General features: G+C 35.5%; 1 protein-coding gene and 1 non-coding gene across 2 annotated transcripts in view; both read left to right on the forward strand.

The window, feature by feature from the left end:
* The window catches only part of LOC148950950 (chloride channel protein 2-like), a 256,866-nt gene that overhangs the window by 208,299 nt on the left and 23,690 nt on the right, over positions 1-24,877 (forward strand). The window contains exons 10-12 of the mRNA XM_089090525.1: positions 10,328-10,487; positions 18,782-19,012; positions 21,688-21,825. Coding sequence (XP_088946651.1) covers positions 10,328-10,487; positions 18,782-19,012; positions 21,688-21,825 — 529 coding nt within the window. The remainder of the gene's footprint in view (positions 1-10,327; positions 10,488-18,781; positions 19,013-21,687; positions 21,826-24,877) is intronic.
* TRNAK-UUU (transfer RNA lysine (anticodon UUU)) lies at positions 19,865-19,937 on the forward strand. Its single transcript has one exon. It is a non-coding gene; the product is annotated as a tRNA-Lys (tRNA).

Raw genomic sequence — 24,877 nt, forward strand, 5'->3', positions numbered from 1 at the left:
GGGGGAAGGGTTTTACGAGCTTCCACTAGGAGCATAAATTCTATTATGCTTGAATTATTGTATTGGTATACTTTCACCTTCTCCCCCTCCCCTGCCCTCGGAACTGTGGTAACGATAGGTCTCTGAGCCTTCCCCTTGATGCAGATGTTTTCCCTCCAAAATTTACCCCTCCCCTCCCAGCCCTCAGAAATGGGGGGAGGAAGGGAACGTTAGATCCTATTTTAAATTAACAATACTTATCAAACATCACTTGTGCATTATACAGATCACATATCTCATTACCCCTTTTTAAATGTGAATCAAATAATTCTGATTATAGTGTCCAATTTTTTGTCTGCTTTTCAAAATGTTCGTATTTGTTTAGAATGAAGTGTTTCTTATAGCAGATACCCCCCCGTGCAACTGAACCCCCCATGTAACTGAACCCCTGTATAACCGAAACCCCGTACAACTGAACCTCCTTGCTACTGAATCCTCGTGCAACTCGACCCAATTTAACTAATCCCCGTGTAACTGAATCCGCATGTAACTGAACCCTCGTGCAAGTCATCCCTCGTGCAACTCAACTCCCTCAAAACACTTTTCAGCCATTTCTTTTTAAATTTTTTTATTTCTAAATTATTTAAAATTGACAACACTGTGCAAATCATCACTTGTGTATTATACAGTACACATTCATCCCATCTCCTCCAAAACACTTTTCAGTCATTTCTTGTTAAAATTATCCAATCACTAATTAGCCCTTTTTTTCTCCACCTTCAAATGTACCTTTAGTACCTACGCAATTAGACTAAGTCATCGCCCAGTTAACACCAAGATGTAAATTGAGTAACCTTCTCACAATAACGAACCAAAACCGGATTATGCCCACCTAACCAGATAAAAAAATGGCGTTCACACTAACTTGATTATTAATTGGATTCATATATACTACGAACGGCCTTTCAATCCTAAATTCACGGGTTTCTGCAAATTGTTATGGGCTTCATTGAAAAAATACCATTTAAAAAAAAAAAAAAAAAAAAAATAAACATGTATCCATGAGTTTGACCTCCAAAAAATTAGTGTCATAATAGAAAACCTGTCTGCCAACCCATGTAGAGTTCATAGTAATAGGTGCTTGACCCGTGGTAAGCCAATGTACCGGTTAGACTACACTGTATATTCATGCCTCAGGCGTAGGGTTCAAATATATAGATAGATTACTACTTACGTGCCGTATGGTCTTACCTCATTTTTGGTGATTGTTTACCCACATTTATTTATTTTTTGATTTGGTATTCGCTACTTAAAAAAACGGCAAACGGATATATTTTCAATAAAAATTTTATTCCCCATTTTTTTATATTTTAGATATACATGATTGTGTAATTTTCCGCTTAATCAATTCCGGCAATCATATTCCATGTCCACTGTCCTTGACTCCTTGGCATGGGTGTAATTTTCAACGGGTTAGTGTGGTAATTGTCCCTCTCAGACACCGATTCTCCTCCAGACCCTAGTTTGCCCCCCAGCTGAAATTTAATTTCTTCAAAAATCTCGTCAAAGATAAGCCTGCATAATTCAAACACCCTCAGAAGTGGGCCAATATTATTGAGAATATCCTTACCTCGATGGTATTATATGGGTCAATTTTCAATTTTCACTGTCATTTTCACTTAATTTGGGAAAATTGGCTCAAACTTTGCCCGCCCCCTCCCAGGATTTTAACGAAATTACGCCACTGCTCCATGGTACTTTAAAATGTACAAATTGAAAACAGTCTTCTCAAATTACTAAGCTATAGTTATGCTAATAGCTTAAATCCACTAATTATAAGCAGTCTTTACCATTATAAGCAGAATTTACAGATATTGATTGTTGCAGCCGTCCATCTTCAGAGCTTTGTTTCTTCTTGGACAGCTACTTTTTTACTATTAAAATATTGGATATTTTACGTCCTTTTACTAAGTTACGGCCATAGACCCAGACTCTCAAATACAAAAACCTTCTTTAAAAGCGTCAAACACATTCCTCAAAATAATAGTAGAACCTTCTAGCAATTTCTATTACGTAATGTCTTTGATTCCACCTGTTCTACGCAATTTGGCTTCATTTCCATAAATGTTTCAACGAGTGCCAATAAACCCATAAGAGGAGTGACATCAATTTAAGGCTATCCTATTCACGAATATTGACTGAACTTGCCTGAAATCTCAGAAGCCTAGACTTCCCAGAAGAAATTAAAACGTTTCCAGGATGTAAAGCAAAATATTAACGCATCATTGTTTTAGTTTTATAGCTATAAAACTAAGCTGCATTATAGTTATGCTGGTTGATAGAATCCAAATTACACACAAATACTGGGCGGCTATGATCCTTTTCGTAATTTGCCGACTTTTCTCGACAGTTTTCGAAACTGTGCTTGAAAGCTTTCAAGTATAGAATATATTGTTGACATGAAGATTTCAGCCTAACTTTTAGAGCATAACTTTTTGAAAATCGAACAGATGGAAGATTGGAGCTGCAGTTGTCTAACCGAGGTAAGAATATGTCAAAGGATGCACACACATGTCATTAGTAGGAAACTGAGCAGGGGTACTAATTCACAAAAATGTAGGGGGGGGGGGGTGGCTAAATGTATTTCTCAAAATATGGGGGGGCATTTTTTCTCGTTTTCGTATTCAATGTAAACACCAAAAATAAAATATTTTCCAAAGAAAACCCCTATAAAAGGTTTTTTTTTAAATCTAGACGAGGGCAAAAATTCCGGGGAAGGGGGGCAATCACCCTTAATCTGCCTTCTCGTTTCCCGAATTGGTGACCCTGTAAGTTAGTGATATCATATGTTGTTGTTGTTTTTTTTTTCGACAAGTATGACTATGAATCGGTTGGGACATTAATTTGAGGTGAAGCAAAAAGCGGTAAACTTTTGCCAAATCATATTATTGACTTACGAATAAAGTGCATATACCACTCGATGCCTTTTTTAATGCTCTTTCCAAATATAATCATTTTTGTCGGAAATGAATTTTATCCCCACCCCTACACATACCAATTCAGGGTATATATTTACACATTAGGGGGGGGGTAGCAAATTTTATTTCTAATGTAAATGGGAGTTAAGTTCAAACTTTACCCCCACCCCCCTAATGTGCCCATATATGCCCTAAATTGATATATAGGGGTGGGGGAAAAATTCATTTCCAACAAAAATGATTATTATATTTGGAAAGAGCATAAAAAAGGCATCGAGTGGTATATAGTATATTCACTTTATTCATATGTCAATAAAATGATTTGGTAAAAATTTACCCAAAAAGCAAGTAAATAATGGCTAAAACTGAACATCCCAACAATCTAATACGGGTTATATCAGCTCTCGTGAAGGTCAGTATAGCACCAGATACTTACTGATCATGACGAAACTTGGGAGTTAGTCCACCTGATAAAGGGTACTAAAACAAATAAAAACTCGCGTTGATAAGATTTTTTTATTATGTTACATTAAGATGTTGGATAAAAATGCATTGTTCATTTAAAAATAAAAGTTCCTTTAATTGCTTTTTTGGCTAATTTTGCTTTCATTACAACAAACATATACAGTTAAACTCCAAAAAGAAGCGTAATATTTTAAACCCCGACGGCTGATTAATTTTCCCATTTTATGGTCTGTCTCGGGTCCAGTCTCTTTCCCTCCCTTTTTCCATTACTGTTCTTTCATTTTGCTCACCTTTTTATATTTTTCTTTTTCATGGTTTTGATTTTGCCTGCTTCTAATGGTTTTTCGTACTTCTGCCCAGGCAATGAATACAGGATTTTACAAGGGGTTGGAATGATGGGGATGGGGACAGGGGGTGATGTAAAAGCAAATTTTATTTTATAATTCGACTAAGAAACGCCCAGAATTTCAGAATAAAATTAGGGTTACAGGGCTGAACTCCGATCCACATCTCCAGTTTACGCCCCTGTGTCATTCTCACTTTTGGTCTTTACCTAAATACTTGCGTTTTTCTTTAACTTTATAACTAGAGTTTTTTCTTTAACTCAATGAACTTCCCTCGTTTTGTCCTTTTTCTGTATTTTATCTATTGTTTAATTTAATGTTGTATTCTAAATATAAACTACACGCATGCTGTGCCTGGTACGCATGTAAGGAGTTGCCCAGACCTGAGCCTAGGGAAGATCTTCTAATTTACCCTATTCCTGTCCACTTAATATTCAATAAAAGTTCAATAAAAGTTTATTGCAAAACTCGTCATGATGAATATTACCTGCTGCTTCCTTATTGTTTGCTATCGGCAAGGCTGCTCATTTATCAATCTGCTCCTACTAAATCTGACAAGATTAGGCTTTTCCAACCCGCAAACTATTGAACAATTTAAATCGCTAACATTGCCGTTTTCAGACAGGAAAATATTTCAGTTGTGGTGATTCAAAACATGCACCTTTTTACTGGAGATTATAGAACATCGACTTTTAGGGGAGGGACAAAACGAAAAAAAAAGCGTGTTGAATTGGCAAAAATATAAACTTTAAATTATCTTGAGGATCAAAAATGGATTGGGCCTATCGATGGAGCATATTTTTGTTCAAATTATGAATAAATTATTAATAGTTATTAATAATTAAATATTAAGTTTAATATAAATATTAGTTTTATAAAAAGTGTCACAAAACACCTGTCAAATTACTACAGCTAATTTGCCCTCTTAATACACGGTTCTTAAATAAACTCCAGACAACAAAAACATGCACACTGTGTTTTAGTTTGATTAACTAAAAAAAAACAAGTTTATTTTAACTGAAAGTAAGGAGTGACATTAAAACTTAAAACGAACAAAAATTATTCCGTATATGAAGGGGCTGCCCCCTCCTCAACGCCTCGCTCTTTACACTAAAGTTTTTTCATTGCTTTAAAAATTAGAGATGTGAGAAAGAGTCAAACTATAGCGTAAAGAGTGAGGCGTTGAGGAGGGGACATCCCCTTTCATATATGGAATAATTTCTGTTCGTTTTAAGTTTTAATGTCGCTCCTTACTTTCAGTTAAAAATACTTGTTTTTTTAGTTAATATCTGAACGTTTTTGAATTAATGCAGCTTTGATTTTGGCTCACCGTTCATGAATAATTAAGACGAAATTTGCATATTTATTTTCCTTTTTTTGGTTAATTGGCTTTCTCGAAACTTTGTTCTGACGTAACTTGAGAATTAAGTTACGTAACAAATTTCTATATTCGTATGTTTTTGTTACGTAAATTAGGGAGTTCACTCCGTAGTCAATACCTCGCTCTTTACGCTAAAGCTCGAATTTTGTTTGAATCACAAACCCCTGAATCACCAAGGCTGTTTAATTAGAATAAATAGGTCTTTTGAAAGTACTAAAAAGCTTTAACGTAAAGAGCGAGGTATTAACTAGGATGTGAACCCCCTTATACACGTAACAATTCCTGTTCGTTTTAATTTTTAATGTTGCTACTTACTTTCAGTAGAAAAAAAAAACTTGTTTTTTTATTTAATTTCTGACCGTTCTTCAAATAATGCCGCGAAATCTTGTGCCCCCTTCATGAAAATGTTCCTTCCCCCAAGTAAATATCCTCTATGGAAAGATCTTCCCCGTAACCCCTACTCCAACCCCGACCCCCCACCACAAAGAATCCATCCTGAAAACACCTGTATACTTCCCAATAACCAATACTAGATGTAAATTAAATAAAAAAAACAAGTTTTTTTAACTGAAAGTAAGGAACGACGTTAAAACTTAAAACGAACAGAAATTATTCCGTATATGAAGGGGGCTGTCCCCTCCTCAACGCCTCGCTCTTTACGCTAAAGTTTTTTTATTGTTTAAAAAATAGAGTTGTGAGAAAGTCAAACTTTAGCGTAAAGAGCGAGGCGTTGAGGAGGGGACAGCCCCCTTCATATACGGAATAATTTCTGTTCGTTTTAAGTTTTAACGTCGTTCCTTACTTTCAGTTAAAAAACTTGTTTTTTTTATTTAATTTTTGAACGTTTTTGAATTAATGCAGGTTTTGATTTTGGCTCACCGTACATGAATAATTAAAACAAAATTTGCATATTATATTTGGTTAAATGGCTTTCACGAAACTTGTTTAATTTTATTTACGAACGTTTTTATTAGTAATAAATATACGTAACTTAAAATTAACTTACGTAACGAACTTCTATATTCATAAATTTTTAACACGTATATTAGAGGGTTCGCCCCCTAGTCAATACCCTGCTCTTTAAACTATGTTCGAATTTTTTCCAGTTCTTGAAAAATGACCTCTTAATCACAATCAGTTGATCAGTTGAAAAACTTGTTTTTTTTATTTAATTCCTGATCTTTTTCTTTAATAATGCTGGGAAATCCGGCGCCCCCTTCCTCGCCCTGTCCCTGCCCCCATGCAAACTTCCTTCATGGAAAGATCCTTCCATATAGCCCCCGACCCTCTCCTTCCCCCACCTACCAGAAAAAATCTCCTCTGAAAAAGTCTGTATACTTCCCAATAACCAATACTATATGTTAACATTGAGTAAAGTTCATAACTTTCAGCCCTCCCCCTGGGGACTTTGGGGGATCAAGTCACCCTAAAAGACATTTTTATCATATTTTCGACCATGCTGAACAAAATGGCAATCTCAAAATTTTGATCGGGTGACTTTGGGATAAAAATGAGCGTGGGAGGGGGCCTAGTTGCCCTCCATTTTTTTGGGTCACTTAAAAAGGGCACTAGAAATTTTAATTTCCGTTCCAATGAGCCCTCCAACGATTTTCTAGGACCACTGGGTCTATACGATCACCCCTGGTAAAAAAAAAACCACAAACAAACAAACAAACAAACAAACAAATAAACACGCATCCGTGATCTTTATTGTGGCAAAAAATGGAAAAGTCCAACTTTTTGTAGATAGGAGGTTTAAACCTCTACAGTAGGGTTCTCTGATACGCTGAATATGATGGTGTGATTTACATTAAGGTTCTATAACTTTTAGGGGGTCTTTCCCCCTTTTTTCGAAAATCAGCCAAATTTTCTCAGGCACGTAACTTTTGATGGGTTAGACTAAACTTAATGAAACTTATATATTTGAAATCAGCATTAAAATCTGATTCTTTTGATGTATCTATTGGTATCAAAAACCCGTTTTCTAGAGTTTCGGTTACCATTGAGCAGGGTCGCTCCTTACTTGCAGTTCGTTACCACGAACTGTTTGATTACCACGAACTGTTTGACAATGGGCAAAGTTTATAACTTACAGCCCTTCCCCCGGGAACTGCGGGGGATTAAATCATCCTCAAAGACATATTAATTAGATTTTCGACTATGCTGAACAAAATGGCTATCTCAAAATTTTTATTAGGTGACTTTGGGAAAAAATGATTGTGGGAGGGGGTCAAGTTACCCTCTAATTTGTTTGGGCACTTAAAAAACACACTTTTGATTTCCGCTTGAATGAGCCCTCTCACGATATTCTAGGACTACTGGATCGATACAATCACCCCTGGGAAAAAAAAATAAACAAAATAAACAAAAAAAAAAACAAATAAACACGCATCCGTGATCTTTCTTCTGGCAAAAAATACAAAATTCCACATTTTTGTAGATAGGAGCTTGAAACTTCTATAGTAGGGTTCTCTGATACGCTGAATCTGATGGTGTGATTTTCATTAAAGTTCTATGACTTTTAGGGATTGTTTCCTCCTTTTTTCGAAAATAAGGCAAATTTTCTCAGGTGCGTAACTTTTGATGGGTAAGACCAAACTTGGTGAAATTTATATATTTGAAATCAGCATAAAAATCTCATTCTTCTGATGTATCTATTCGTATCAAAATTCCGTTTTTTAGAGTTTCGGTTACTATTGAGCCGGGTCGCTCCTTACTTACAGTTCGTTACCACGAACTGTTTGATAGCCAAAATCCATAAAGCTTAACTTTGGCCGCAATTTAGTTAGAGATACTCTTAATATGGTGATTTACAGTAATCTAGGGTTTGCTCTATCTTATATAATAAATGTCAAGCAAGGTAGATTTATAGCAGATTACAAATCTTAAAAAAAAGCAAATGCCTCTTCAGTAAATATAATTTGAGTTGTATTGCGGTAGTAGCTGCTTGTTAATGCAATTACACTCAAACTATTAAGTGCATAAATATGTAATTTAGTATAATCGTTCTTTTGTTCCTAAGTATTTGAGTCAATTCCCACGTTTAAAATAGGTCCTGTTATTTGTATCAAATCATAGCGGATTCCTACCAGATAAAAGCAGAGAGCTTTTTACTAGCTTAAAATTTCATGTGAAAGAATCAATCAGGTTTCGTGTTATTTTTACTACTTAAAAATTAACATGTAAGTAAAGTGTATATGATCTTTACCAAAATAATGTGTTAATAATATAAGGGACTAATTTTTTTGGTGGCATAGTTCTTCCAATTTCTTCTTTCTTCCTGTCCTTCCTGGTCTTTGACTCTTAGGGGGAGGGGGGAGACTTCGTTGAAGTGTTTTTGTTGTAAATTTATTGTTCAATAAACTCTGAAACATTGAAACGACAATACGCCGGAAAATAAAAGTCATGGAATTCAAGCACACATTTTAAAGTGGGGGCATAGCGCATTAGTTTTCCCTTGTCAGTACCATGTTAGTACCTTTGTTAGTGCCCTGTTAGTACCCTGTTAGTTTTTTTTTAGTATCCTAAGCTACTGAGAATTTGAAATAAAAGTAAAATGATAAAAGCATAGCTTTCGACAAAATCTCTTCTTCTTCTGTTAGAACTTACGGGCTTTTATAGAGACTATTTAGCCCTCTTCCTTTTTCCCATCTTAATGCGGAGTGTTAATCTATTACGGGCTACTGCAATCTATCTGTTTTGTCGCACAATCTCAACTTTTATTTAATTGTCTTTTTTTCTTGTTTGGATTATTATGGAACGCTTTGCCCTGTAGTGGCGCAGTGGGATTGGTCTCAGCTCGGTAATACGGGACACAGAGTTCGAACTCAGGTGCAACAACACTGCAGGCCTTGGAATTTAATTTCGGTGATAAGATTGTGCGTAAATGTCTTCATGCTAACCCAAACAAGAAGAAGAAGATAGAAACGCTTTTGTATAACCTCACCACCGGAATTAAATTCCAGGTCATGCGACGAGTTGCTGGAGCTCTGATCGAACTCTTTTCCGCGTATTACCAAGTAGAGGTCAATCCCTCTGCGCCACCTTAAGACATTTAAGTGTCTCTTAAATCAAAGTTGAACTATACAGTGAATGGAAGACATTCGTCACAAGTCTGTTTTACTTGTTTTGTAGCTTTTTAGTTATTGCAGTACAGTGGGTACGGGACTCACCTCCAGAGAAGGAGGATTGAAGATTGAGTCGCCCTGTGGCAATGACAGATGGTGTTTCACAAAATCTTCATCCCCACGTCCCACATTTTAACCTTTGATAGCACACTGGATTGCTGCTCCGCTTGGCAATATGGGGCCCGTGGCTCGATTAAAAAGTATATATTTTGTGTAGTTTTGTAAATTTCGAGGATGGGCCAACCCAGAACCAGCCTGCCTTGGGTACGGCCTTGCATTATATCTGGATTTTAGAATCGCCTATACTACTCTGATGCTAAAAAAAGTGGACATTCATTGTCCAGGTCGTTTTTACTCAACCAGTGTGTCGTGCTATCGTGTAATGTCACAGACAAGGGTTCACTGTAGGTGATAAAAAAAAATATATGTTGAAAAAAAACCTTTTGTTATAAATAATTATATTTCAGTCGAACGTACGTAAAAACATGTGCCATTACAAAAATTAAAACATATAAAATAAATGAAAATAAGAACCAACGAGATAATTAGGCTCTACTGATCAAGCAAATAATTACGCTAAAATTACTTTTGTTATGAGGGGTCGTGAGGTAACCGATTTCATTTTTTGAATATACTTCGGGTGGGTAGGTGAGGTTTGGGTGATTATAATAAAAAGCTGTAAAACAATGTCATCTGTGGAAGGACAAAATTTTGTTTTAGAATAATAACCAAAAATTTATATATCGGACTAGTACGTATATAAAAAGTGTTATACTACCCATACATCTGGTAAATTTCTATTCACTAATACTGGCTTGTATGATGGAGTAACTGATGGCGGAGTGGATCTCGTAAAGAAAGAAAAAAGAAGTCCAGTTACTCCATAAAAGTTTGGTTTGCGACCCAGGTACAGTTTGTAGGTCTATTCAAACTCTTTTTTATACATCGCAAAAACCAAAGTGGTTCTATCTTAGACCATCATTTTCATTTATTTCAGGGAAGCGAGATGCAGCCTTTGTTTGCAGTTCTATCTAAAATGACTTTATTTTACAGTTTTTTCTTACAATGACGGCAACTACGTTGGGTATGCCAGCTGGCAGCTTGATACCCGTTTTCAGGGTTGGTGCAGCATTCGGCAGAGCCATTGGAGAAGCTATGGCAACTTGGTTTCCCTATGGTCTACCGAATTCTGCCGTTCCACATATAATACCAGGTATTTTTTTTTCTTTTTTTGCAGACAGTTTTCTTACATTTCAAAAACCTATACGAACCTGACAGTATTTGCAGGAAACGGACTTTTGAATTGAATTTAAATAACGCCATCTATTCTGTATCTGAAATTACCTTATCTACCGAGGATCAAATCAAAAACGATTGAACTTGTCAAAGCGCACAACGCCATATGCATATTTTATATAGATTTGAAATAAAAATCGAAAAAAGTGCTGCATAACAGCATAAAAAATCGAAAGAAAAATCAACCTTGAAAGAAAATTAACAAAAACAATTTATTTCAAATAAATTTAACCTTTGAATTGACTTTAGGAACGAGGCGCTAAGCACAATACCGAGCGTACATCTGTATTCATTTGTCACGGTACAAGTTTTTGAATCGAAATTTATTTTGAGAGGGAGGAGGGATACAAATTCAAAAACTACAGGAAAAAGTGGAATATGAGAAAACAGAAAAAAAAATAGGATTACTGGGAGAGGTCGTCAAGAAGCTTTTAAATTTGGAAATACCATATACTACATCTGGAAATCTTCGAATTACTGTGGTTTAATTACTCATAGGTTCATTGCGAAGTTAAAAGAATTTACGGGTATAGCTCCCACCTCCCCAACTTTTAGAAAATTTTCTAAAAGCTCCCAGCTTTTTGAAAATAAGACCGGCCTTAATGAAGTATCAAAGCCATACAGATATTTTCACGGTTTAGAGCATAAGGTGATAGAAAATTAGTTCAAATTATTAAATTATATGAAAATACAACATAGCAACCTATCAACAAGTTTACGAAGTCGAAATACTGTAAAATTTAATGTAGAGATAGTGAGTGAGGTAGTAAACGCTACGACTTGTGAAAAATTGCAACGTAAAAGAAGTTACAGCAAAAGCCATGGAATAATTAACAAATCCAAATAATAGAGTTCGAAAACTTGATATTTTATTGGGAAATTACGCTGAGGCTGATTAAGCATTTGAAAGTATTTTTGATGAATCTGGTGGATTTTGTATCTTTTATTTCGGAACTTTACAATTTCCTTATCGGGCGGTGTTTCTTCTTTTCTCTCTTAACATTTCTGATGAGCCATGCAACAAAAAGAATTGAAAACTTACAAGAGTTGGATCGGCAACAAAATATTTAACATGGTAATCAAAAGCTACTAGTGCTAAACAGTGGCAGTTCTAGGCCTGGGCAGGGGGGAGGACAGCTGCCCCCCTCCATTTTTTTTACATTAAATTTCGATTTATTTCAAATTTTACACTCCTATTAAGATACTTAATTGACTAAAAAAAATTGTCGCAATTGTAATGTTTGTATAACTTGTCTTACCCCCCCCCCCTCCCTCTAGTTTATGAGGTATAAAACCGTTAGTGGCGCTAAATATAGTGTAGAGCCTGGTGACTGAAATAAAAGTTACAAATTTGAAAGAAAATTGTATAGTTAATATGATTCATACTGGCCGCATACTTTCGGACAAATCCGTCCCTAGGTTCCCAGTGGTAGCTTGTACCTATGATCCGATTTAATGTATCGGTGTGACCGATACCGATTTCTGATATCGTATCACCATATCGATAGTGACCGTTCGGCAATTTCGCTTCATCTCCATTGCAATGAAACTAATAGGGTGTCATTTTTCACATGCATTCATTTGAATCTTGTTACTTTTTTTTGTAGACGTTGAGGTAGTAATTAAATTGTTATTATTCTTATAACTATTATAATTAATTTGCCATATTAGGATTAAAGCTGACACTTCTCTTTAAATGATAATTAATCATCAATTTTTTTTTAGAATTGTTTTAATGAAAATCCAGTCTGACAAAAGAGGACCTAGGTAGGCTTGGAAACATCTTGGCAATTTAAACAGGCTATTTAAAGTGAATTTAGAGCAGCGAAAAGTGGCGCCAAATCATGAAAATCTTGTGGAGAGGGGCAACATATATTTTTAAATTTAGGATTGTAATTTTTTCGATTTTTGCCAATAAAAATATCTAAAATCATATTTTCCGAAATCTGGGGGGTTTTAAATTCCTGCACTGCCCCTATATCGCTCCTCCAATCGCTGGCACTTGTAGCCAATTATTATAAGAGGCAAAATATTTCACTTGACGGGTAGCAGACTTCTAACCTGCCATTAATTTTTCAACACTTTGAACCGAGCACACTCCATCATTTGGTTTAGCCCATTTTCTAGTATGTCATTTTGGTTTTTAAAAATATTTAAAGTTTTTATTTTAAAACCTCTTGCAACAATTGATGTAAATATAGGTCATGTAAAAAAAAACTGTCTTTTCCGTCCTGTAGAGGCCTCAAAGTTCCAAAGACGGAGAGAGATCGTTGGAATTGTTTAGTGGAAATTCACACATCCATTACTACCATAAAGTGTTTGTATGCATAGGGGGTTCAAATATATTATTACTGTTATTATCATATAGATTGAAAATTCAATGTTTAATGAGATTAATTAAAAAAAAAAAATTCCACAAAATAAGTTTTTCAAAGAAAATTAAAGAACTCCATTAAACCAAAAATGAGCAAAAATAAAATAATCTACCAAGCGTGAATCAACCACAAATCAGCATCGGTAAATAAATGAAACCCAAAACGAATAGAAATTACAATAAATAACCGAGTCAAACTCAAAATGAGCAAAAATTAACATGAGTAGGGCTCAAAACCCCTATGCCTTCTCAAGCCCAGAACATAGTTTGCACTTTACTGAAAAAATATAAATGTTTTTACTTTTATAACTTTGATAAATCAAATAATATTAACATTTTGATTGCTAAATATCAGTATATGTATATTAAACTGACAATGCACATTCATTTTCTTTTCTTTGAAAAACTTATTTAGTGGAAAAGGTTTTTTGAATTAATTTCTGTTTGTTTTATATTGACATAGTCTTTTCAGGGAAAAAGAAAATAATACTGCTATTTTTATGCTGGTGAAAAATTTTCAGCAATTTTTAACAACATACACCCTTTTAAAAATCTGGACACAAATAGTAGTGTTTAATTTAGTTTCATACCTCCTCTAGATGACCTGAAATGGAAAACTTTATACCATTCGCAAAAAAATCTGTTTACTTTCTTTGATAGCTTGGATACACTTACGCTATTTTGATTTGGTCAAATTTTAAGAGCAGAAGTAGCCCCGAAAGTTTGAGTATAATACCCTCAGTCATTCTTTGGATACTGCTGAGATGCCTTATTGGGAATTAGCATTAACACAGTACATTCGGATTTAATCTTAAGGCAACATTTAGTGTTTAGACATAATGAGCAAATGGGAGGGTGGACGCGGGAGGGGGACTAGTTGCCCTCCAATCACTTTCGACTATTAAAAAGGGCATTAGCCCTTTCCATTTTCGATCAATTGAGCCCTTTTCGAAGTTCCTAAGACAACTCCTTCGATACGGAGTGCCCTGGTCTAAACAAAAAAATGAAAAAAATAATAGTGCATTGTATCCACATCGATCTTTACTATAAAAATGTCAAGCCTTCCAATCACATTCTACTATTACAAAAGGCAGTAACGCTTTCAATTTACAATCGAAGGGGCTTATTTTGAAGTTTCTACAACAACGCTTCCTGTAAAAACCATACATGCCCCCATAGTATAAGTTTTATCCCTTGCCCTGAGGGCTCTGAGGGGGTTGTTTTCCTCAAAGACCTAATTTCCAGAACTTTTAACTACGTTAAACAAAATGGCTGTGATTGGATGTGCTTGGGGAAATGGAGGGCGTGAGAGGGGAGGGGCGTTAGTTGCTCTCCAATCACTTTCAACTATTAAAAAAGGCACTAGCCCTTTTAATTTCGAATCGAATAAGCCTTTTTGAAGTTTCTACGACAACGCTTTCAATAAATACCTTATATGCCCCCAGGGCATAACTTACAACCCTTGCCCTGAGGGCTGGGGGGGTGCCATCCTCAAAGACCTAATTTCCAGAACTTTCAACTACGTTGAAGGAAATTGCTGTCTCAAAATTTTGATTGGATTTGTTTGGGGAAATGGTGGGCATGAGAGGGGGGGTAGTTGCCCTTCAATCACTTCCGACTATTAAAAAGGGTACTAGCCCTTTAAATTTCCATTTGAATGAGCCCTTTTTGAATTTTCTACGACAATGCTTTCTATAAAAACCTTATATGCCCCAAGGCATAACTTACAACCATTGCCCTGAGGGCCGTGAGGTGGTTGTCATCCTCAAAGACATAATTTCCGGACCTTTCAACTACGTTGAACAAAATGGCTATCTTAAAATTTTTATTGGATGTGTTTGAGGAAATGGTGGGCGTGAGAGGGGGGTTACTTGCCATCCAATCACTTTCGACTATTAAAAAGGGCACAAGGCGTTTCAATTTCCAGTAGAATGATTCCTTTTTGAAGTTTCTACGACAACGCTTTCTATAAAAAAACACAAACTTATATGCCCCCAGGGCAAAACTTACAACCCTTGCCCTGACTTCTGTGGGGGGAGTGTCATCCTCAAAAACATAATTTCCAGACTTTTTAACTGCGTCGAACAAAATGGCTATCTCAAATTTTTGATTGGATGTGTTTGGGGAATTGGTGGGTGTGAGAAGGGTGTTAGTTATCCTCCAATCACTTTCGACTATTAAAAAGGGCACAAGCCCTTCTAAATTCCGATCGAACGAGCCCTTTTTGGAGTCTCTACAACAACACTATCTATAAAAAAAATTACATGCCCCCAGGGCATATCTTACAACCCTTGTCCCGATGTCTCTGAGGGGCTTATCATCCTCAAAGACCTAATTTCTAAAACTTTTAACTACATTGAACAAAATGGCTATCTAAAAATTTTAATTGGATGTGTTTGGGGAAAAGGTGGGCCTGAGAGGGGGGTTACTTGCCCTCTAATCCCTTTTGACTATTAAAAGGGCACTAAGTCTTTGAATTTCCAATCGAATGAGCCCCTTTTTCAAGTTTCTACGACAAAGCTTTCAATAAAAATCTTATATCCCCCCAGGGCGTAGCTTACAAACCTTACCCTGAGGGCTGTGGGGGGAGTGTCATCCTCTTAGATATAATTTCTGGACCTTTCAACTACTTTGAACGAAATGGCTATCTCAAAATTTTGATTGGATGTGTTTGGATAAATGGTGGGCGTGGAAGGGGTGTTAGTTGCCTTCCAATCACTTTCGACTATTAAAACACTAGCCCTTTGAATTTCCAATCGAACGAGCCTTTTTTGAAGTTTCTACGACAACACTTTCTATAAAAACCTTATATACCCTTATAGGGCTTTGGGGGATTATCCTCTTCAAAAACATAATTTCTCGCTTGAAAACAACTAAGTTGAACGAAATTGCTATCTCAAAATTTTGATTGAATGTGTTTGGAGAAATGTTGGGCATGGGAGGGATAGTTGTTCCCTTCCGATCACTTTTGACTATTAAAAAGGGCACAAGCCACTCCAATTTCCAATTGAATGAGCCCTTTTCGAAGTTTCTACGAAAACTCCTTCGATACGAAGTGCCCTGGTCTAAGACCAAGAAACAAAAAAAATTAAATAAATAATACATTGTGCCAATATTGTTCTTTACTTAGGCAGCGCTATTGCGCTGCCTATGAAAGACCCCTGCATTTGTAAAGTTTTTGGTAGTAGAGGGCGTCAAATTTCAAAGCCAGGCGTTGGTGAAAAATCAGCCAAAAATTAGCTGAAAACAAATGGCAACAAAGAGCTTAACGCGGTGTAGCGTTTTGTTGAAGCTGTAGTTGTTTTTGGGAATCAATAGATTGTTAATGTTTGAATTTTTATTGAGAAAAAGTGTTGTCATATTTAAATAATTTTGACTATTTATTTCCACGTTTCAGCTTAGCAACGCTGACAAAATGGTAATATGACTGTTACTAACAACTTACTGCAACACCAACCCCCTGAGGCAGAAACAGCTTCGCACGCTTCTCTTCCATTCCAATCTATTCAAAGCCTTCCTCTTTACACACTCCCAAGAAGTTCCTACTTCTCTTTTTTTCCTAGTGACATCTGCCCACCTCATTTGGGACGACTTGCTTTTTATTTGACCCTTGACGGTTGGCCGACTCTTTGGCAATCTGTCATACTTCATACGCGTAACATGTTCTAGCCAACTCATCTTTTCTATCATTACAGCCCTAGAAAGTGGGATTGACCCACATTATTATTTTTATACTTATCTTTTTATTCTTCCAAACTTTTTTCAACTTTGAAAAAACACCGTGGGCTTTGGCTATTCTACTTCTAAATTCTTCACTGGACTGCCTAAGTAATACTACCTAGGTATGTGAAGCTGTCTACTTGATCGATCTTCCCGTTAACCAGCATCACCTCTTCAACTTCACTTATTCTTGTACTGCCATCTACTTATTCCTATACTACCATGAACAATTTTTAATTTCGAAGCAATCAAAAGAAATATATAGAAAATTGCGGCTTTAAAGAAGGAATAGAATTAAGACGGATCCAGGTGGCAATTTTTTATTTTGATGTCCTTGGCTCTTCAAAAAATTGTCTGTAGAAAACTTTCAGAAAAAACATATGCTTTAAGCAACCAGAATTAGCGTGCCTTTAAAATGGCCTGTTAAAAAAAAAAAAGGTTTCTGAAATTATTCAAGGTCTAACTGTTTTTTGTCCCTGAAAGAAGCTTAAAAAAACGAAAATATAGTAGAATTTTTTTTTTATTTCTTCAAAAATAAACAATTTTTTTTTTGAAAAGTGGCAAATACAAAAGGTAGATCCAATCGTATTTTATCATGTTCTTCCTAAATATTACTTTAAAAAAACAATGTCTGATAAGATGGAAAGCTTTATTTGGACACCCCTCTTTTTCTTCAAAGTTATTTCTCAAACTTTTTTTTGCTCTTTTATGAAATTTACGTTTTTGATTATTGTAACTATGAGCACTTTGTGACGTTTATCAGGATTGTCTGCATTGTGTTTTATAAAGAGCTTGGCAAAAAATTAAATTTACAAATTTTTATTTCCTTAGATTAAGGAATGCTTTGTTTATCAGATCTTCATAGTCACTTCCGGCTTAACTGCACTCCCACTCTCGCCCTATCCCAGTGTCTTGATATACCCCTCAGCTATATGTAAAAGTTTGCTGTCCTGCTTTTATTGCTTTTTTTTCAAATTGGTACTATTGGCATTATAAACCAACTGGCGAAGAGAAATAAGTTACGAGAATAGTTCAGTTAAAAAAGAAAAAAAAAATACAAGATTTTATTTCCTCAGATTAAGGAAATGCTTCGTTTTTCAGATCTTCAGAGTTACTTCCGGTTCAACTGCATTCCCACCCTCCCCTTATCCCAGTGCATTGATATACCCCACAGTTATATGTAAAAGTTTGCTGTCCTGCTTTTTTTTCAAATTGGTGCTATTTGGCATTATAAACCAACTGGGGAAGAGAAATAAGCTACGAGAACAGTTCAGTTTATCCCTCTTCTGAACTATGGAATTTAGCAACAAAATTCTCACTTCACTAGAAGAATATGATTAGGCCAAATGCTAAACATTGAGAATAAATAAGTGGAATAAATAGCAACATTTTGGTCTTATATATAAGTGGCTAAACCACTTTTCAGAAAATGCAACCATGTCCATTGATCTGACTCATTTCGTTTGATAGCACCACTGTATATAGATAATATAATTTATATTAATATATAATAATCTATTATTTATATATAGTGGATAGCACCAAAGAGCAAGAGAACCAGTTTTAGGGAGTGTGGTGGGCGGGTGCTGGGTTAATTGAACCCTCTCCCTTCGCCCCACCGCCCTTTCAAGAACTACCTTTTTGTTTTCATTGAAACATACCTTTCTCTTACATTTTCATTTAAAAACAATAAATGAAAAAATTACAAAAATGTCCCCCTAGATTTTGAACAATAAACCTCCCCCTCTATTTATTCTTTAAAGAGACAATTCCTTTGAGTCGCTAGACAAACAGGGGTTCCTCACTCCGGGAACAACATTTATACATTAGTTTTTTGGGGTTTAGGGGCAGAAAAAGGTACCTAGGTTATGTTAGGTTACGTATTCAATATATGCTATGCTTTATCCCTCTCCCCCCCCTAATGTGCAAATATATAGCCCAAATTTATTCCTAAACTATTATATTTTCATTATATTCGTTTTATTTCATTAACATTCACCAAACTTCACTTCTCGCGTGTTGCGTAGCTAATAGAAAAGTACAATTATGTTATTATATAAAAATTGAAGGAAAACAAGTGGAATAAAAATCAACGTTTTTCATCTTTTCTTTTTCAGGTGGCTATGCTCTTGCAGGCGCTGCTGCCACATCGGCAGGTGTGACGCACTCTCTATTTATTTCTGTTGTTGTTTGTGAAATGACTGGACAGTTTAAGCATATAATTCCAGTAATGTTATCAGTTCTTATATCAAATGCTATAGCGAGTCTGTTGCAGCCTAGTTTTTACGATTCAATAATTGTCATGAAGAAATTACCTTACCTTCCTGATATTATTCCTTCGAAGTCACGTAAGTTTTTCTATAATTTTTTTTCTGGGGGGGGGGGGGGCTATCAAAAAAATGTTTATCGTGTTTTGTGTGTTCATATCCATCTTTTGTCAGTCTTCTTATTTAATTAGGGATGCTGTCGAGACGGTTAGGTCGGAAAAAAGACTTAACCGTAATGTTGTATTTGCTTATTGCGGCAATTATTTTGAAGAAATTATATCAAGCTACCTCGTATTACTACTTCGAAATTACGTAAGTTTATTTTTAACTTGAACAAGGTTGCCAGAGGGGGAGATTTTTTGAATTTTTAAACGAAGATACAACATAATATATTTTAAAAATCAAGGGGGGGGGGAATTTTGTTGTTTTTCGATTTTTTGAATGAAAACACCAGAAATGTAAATTTTCAAAATCTAGGGAAGGAATATGAGAAAGGAGCAATTTAGTTGCGTAATTTCGTCAATATGCTGGGGAGGGGGCAAAGTTGGAGCCAATTTTCCCAAATCAAATGAAAATAACAGTAAAAACTAAAAAATAAGCCATAAAGGTAATATTTAGTGCTATAAAAATACTATAGATACTTTATAGTACTGTAAGGGTAAATATGTATATAAGGGTAAATCTGCCATTCAAATAACGTCCATAAGCTGATTAGCATAGTTCAATTAGTTCATTTTTATTTGATGTTGTTATGTTTTTTTCAAATGTTCAAAAGCAGTAATTTTCAGTCTTTTTTTTTTTTCAAAACAGAGACGTTATTGGTCGAATTAGGTTGGAACTAAAAAAACTAGCCTATAAATAGACTGTAAAAATTATTACGGTACCCTCCTAATTATTGTTTTCAAGTTCCTTATAATTCAAACTGCATTATAAGCCCGGTTAGCTCAGTCGGTAGAGCGTGGGACTTTTAATCCTAAGGTCAAGGGTTCAAGTCCCTTATCGGGCGAATTTTTTGTTATTGTTGAATTGTGTTTCGGAATCTTAGCAATATGGGCCCCATGTTTAAATTCCAGCTGCCAAATGACCCAAAATTGCATAGGTATTATACATTAGCGTCGCCGAATAATCATACAAGAAGAATAAGTAAACGCTGTTTTTATCAAGGTTTAAGTTTAAGCCTAGGTTGCAGTATATTTCAATTTAGCTAAAATATTATTAACCACTCGGAAGTAGTAATTGCCCTCCCACTTCGGAATAGGGAAATTCGAGTTCGCACTGCTCTTTTTTAAAGATAAAAGTTACATGCCTAGAAGATATCATAGAAGTGTCTTAAAAAGTCAATCGTTTTAGGCAAAACGCCCTATCTTGAAAATTGTAGTTTTCCACTTTATTAATGAATGTTCTATGTCGTCTCGAAATAGTTCGTTTCAACTTTAACTCAATTTTTTCTTCAGCCTGTGAACCTCCAAATTCACCGACAATTGCCTTATCTTAACTCGGGGCAGAAAACAGAACGATCATTCACTGAGGAAAGTGACCTGAATTGAACTCTGTAAAGGGTTAGTGTGCTTCTGCCACATCACATTTTGTCATTCAAAATTGGAGCTCTACAATTTCAACAGAAAGTGGTAGAGGAAACCATCTAGTGTTAAATCTAGTCATCACGCCAAACCAGCCTATCTCAACTTACGGCGTTTTGCCAAAACAGGGTCGCTACACTTTGTCAACGATTTTTTAAAATATATTTTCCAATTCGCGTTTGTGCATGCACTGCCATGTCTGTTTGTTATTTCGCCTTGTAGTGGTTATTAAGTCGTTTCTTCTCCCATTTTTTACTTCTTTATTATGTCTTTTTAGCTGATGGATCATAAATAAATTTGTATATATATATATACTAATACTGCTAACAATTCATAGCATCATAAAGCCACTCGAGACCAATGAAGTGCAAAGTCATTTCAGTTTCTTTGTTATCACTAACTCAAGGATCACCTCTCCTCGAATAAGCTATGAATACTGCATCAATAAATTCCACAAATCACACACTGTGTTACTTTTTCTTGAGTTTCTTTTTCAGTTTCTTATTGCACCAGTAGCATAATTCAGGTCTTCTATCATTCGTTAGCATATTAGTTATTATTGAAAATCTTATTTTATTTGAATGCTTCAGTTACTATGAAGCAGGCAAGCCTATTAGGATTAGGTTACTTTATTGCCTGTGAGTCCAAGAAAATTCAGTCCCCCCTTTTGCAGACAAGTCCAGTTAACATTGTCTGTCATGAGTCAACCCAGAAATCTCGATCATCCCAGTATCGATTTTAGGCCTCATAATCTGGGAGGGGGGGTACCACTGATGACAGTCCTCAATCCTAACCTGTTATGCATCAAAATGTTACTCCACCTTTGAGTTCAAATCGTTTGGAGATTATTTAGAGTACTTTATTCACGATTAATCATTGCTGATCCTTTAGCTGTGACATGTATGCACCCTTCGATCAATGCTGAGTTTCTTGTGCAAGGTAAAAAAAATGACTGAGAATGCTCAAAGTTCAAGAAACAGAAAAAAGGGAAAACTTTTAAAAACTAAGGTTTCTCCTGGATATTATTATCCTCCCCCGCCCCCCTTTACAGGCCATGGATACTATGGGATCAGTGGCCTGTATTTGTTGAATGTCTTGTTTATTGTGTTGTTGGAATTAATCTTATCTTATTATCTAATATTATATCCTTTTTATGATTTTTGTTTCTTCTTTTAGAGGCTTACAAAATTTATGTACAAGATTTTATGGTTCGTGATGTGAAGTATCTATGGAGGACTATGACATATAAGCAACTTCAGAAGCTATTAAAAGAAGCCAAAAAGATACGCATCTTCCCATTGGTTGATTCTCCGGGTAATTTAAATTTCATGAAGTTTACTTATTAAATCCAATTTAGGGTAAGGTAAGCCAAAAAGCCAGGGTTGCCAACCTGCAAATCAAAACCAGAAAAAAGACGTACGATTGGATCAAAACCATTTTCTTCATTTTGGTGGGAATGGGTCAAATCTTACTAACGCGCTGCGTTACATCAAATCTGATTTATGTCCGACCCATATCATAGTCAAAATCTATTGATCAAAAAGTCAATATTTATGAATGATCTGTGATCTTCCTTGACTTTAACGTCGAACTTTTACTACAGCTGTAGAAAATTGAATTGGTGAGTATTTGGTTTGAAAAGCCTATATCAACACTAATTTCATCCCAGATACTCTGTGCTAATGCTTAATGCTATGTCTGTGTATGTTTTATCAAATTTATCATAAAGGTAGAAAAAATATTGTTTAGAGTTTTCATCTTGTCAATTTTCAAAAGATTATATTTTAAATCTTCAATTTGATTGGTCATTCATAAAAATTTCCACTTAGAACTTGTACATAGGCCAGCTCATTAAATTACGCCCTTATAAATTATTGGCGCTGTAGTCTTCTGTAATTTCTTATCCATAAGTGCAGGCCCAGATTTACCAATAGGTCCGGGTCTGTGCACAGTGCCAGGGAGCAGAATAAATTATCACTGAGTGATTTTTTTTTCTCAAGAAAAAATGGACTGATATGATTTATCGTCAAAGTGCCAGGTGTACTCCGCCACCGCGCAGCTTATTCACAGAACAGTGATTTAAAAACAACACAGGAAATCCGTGGCCACTTCTAAGCTATCAGATGTCTCCCAAGAAGGGCAGCTGAGAGTCCGGTGTCACCTCTCTCCTTCACTACTTTTGGCTCATCAGTTGCGTTCTGTTCAGGGCTGTTACTCTCCCTAAATTTTCAAGTATTTCCCCGAAAATCTCGCAAAAACAGAGCGGCAAAAACGCTTTAGCCTAGAAGCGTCAAAGCTTTAAATCCGGCCTTGGCCATAAATATAACTTCCTGAATTGGCATAAGTATAACTTTATAATTTAACTTTGAAATTGGCTTGAAACTCATAAAAATCCAAATTTCCTTTTGTGATGTGCCCGAAACTTGTAAAATGGAGATTGTGACTGATTCCAATCCGCCTTTTTTTTAAATATGATAATTATTCTTATTTTGAAGAACATCAGCTTTGGGATTTTAAAGCTATTAAGTTCAAGTCATAGTAGAATTAGAACAAAAGCACTTAATTAGATAAAAAGTATATTTAGAGATTCCCCCACCCTGGTATGAATTCCAACATGTATACCTGCAGTTACATCAGATCTAGATCATGGAAAAAACAAAGTTTTGTTTTCAAGGCATGAAAAACCGACGAAACTTCTCTTTGAGAGTATTATGGGACATTCTGCCTCATAAGTGTTTAGGAGGGACCCAGAAAAAGCCTTGGAATTAAAGTCTAAACGGTATAAAAAAAAAGAGTTAAGGGGAAACTGTCTCCTTTGTTTTCTCTCTATTTAGTCACCTTTCGAGGTAAATAAAAATGTATACAAATGTAATATTTATCAAGAGAAGGCACGTAAACATGGGCCGAGGCCAGGCTTGTGCCCCTCCCCTCCAAAAAATACGTTTTTTAAAGATTTATCATGTAATTTCTTATCTTTTCCTTATAATTCACCTATTTTTGACACCCTTTTTGAAGTTATATCCTCCCTAAAAAAAAGCCTTTTAGAAGTGCTTGATTAAAAGCTCATCACAAGATAATCTTTCTGTGTTTATTGCCTTATTTTAATGTGATGTACTAATCAGGGGCGGATCCAGGATTTTTTTTTGGGGGGGGGGGGGTTGCAAAATAGGTTGACCCGATAAACTTGCGTAAGGAGCAAGTTTAATTAACGCAATCTTGCGTTAATTAAGTAAATTACATTACTTTAGACTACATTAGGGGGGGGGGCGTGCCTCCCTCGCTCCCTGGATCCGCCACTGGTACTAATAGATGAAATGAATACAGTTTCAGAATAAATTGAAAGAGGATAGATAAATAAAAAGACTCAACATAAAGAACATAATTTATTATAATGTTTTGTTTATCGCAATTAAATTAAAAGAATAAATTTTATTCATCAATGTCCCACTATAATTGAATTTGTGTCCATACATAACATGTTTGTGTTGTCACTTGCAGCCCATGGAAATGAATTGGCGTGTATAGAGGCGTGTACACAGGAAGAGTGGTTTGGACCTGTGCCGCTTCCCAAAACTTCTTTTAAGCATAAGCCAATCCATCGAGTTATGTTCTGTGTTAAAATTTATTTTTGTCGCCACATATTGTTTCTCTGTATTAATCTCTGTGACCCATGAAATTAAGTAATTAAAGTAATGTCTTGATTAGCTAATGATAGCTAACTGTCAGCGTTAACTAAATCGCATTGTGAATTAAATGAGCTTTGAAACTTGATTAGATTAGGCTTTTTCAGGAAATGCAAAGCTAATAAAATAGTTTTTTACTATCGCCATGTACTTCCAAATTTGTGTTGGTGAAAATTTTCTTTGATGCGCTTATGTATGTTCGAAAAGATTTTTTTTTAATATCAGTAATTTCACTTTTGATGGGGGAGGGGAGAGGTATGGTGTTGTATCTAAATTCTTCAGGAAGTCATTTCGAGGATCAGTTTAGGTGGAGACCGATTTTCTTGTAACAGCCAGAAACTCGGGAACATTTTGACGATTGTAGAAAACTGTTGAGCAAAAGATGACATTGCCCACTCTGGCCAGCTTACCTGAAAGTGTAAATAAATGTTTTTGTCTCTGAATAGCTGTTGAAGGAACGAAAAATTATCGAAAATTCAGATAATGCTTCGCAGCTTCCAAATTTAGATTCTAAATGAATCTTTATTGCGTCATGTTGTTACAACGTTGCGAAATTTTGACAAAATCTGACGTTTTACTGTACAGTATTAAAATAAAGAAAGAAAACAAATCGTTAATGAGAAATCAAATACAACATACGATCTCATAAAATTTACGAAGACCATTGAACCTCATTTCACACT

This window comes from Artemia sp. Qi Xiang Cuo, chromosome 6 (assembly GCF_049724085.1).
Source record: "Artemia sp. Qi Xiang Cuo chromosome 6, ASM4972408v1, whole genome shotgun sequence".
Lineage (NCBI taxonomy): Eukaryota > Metazoa > Arthropoda > Branchiopoda > Anostraca > Artemiidae > Artemia > Artemia sp. Qi Xiang Cuo.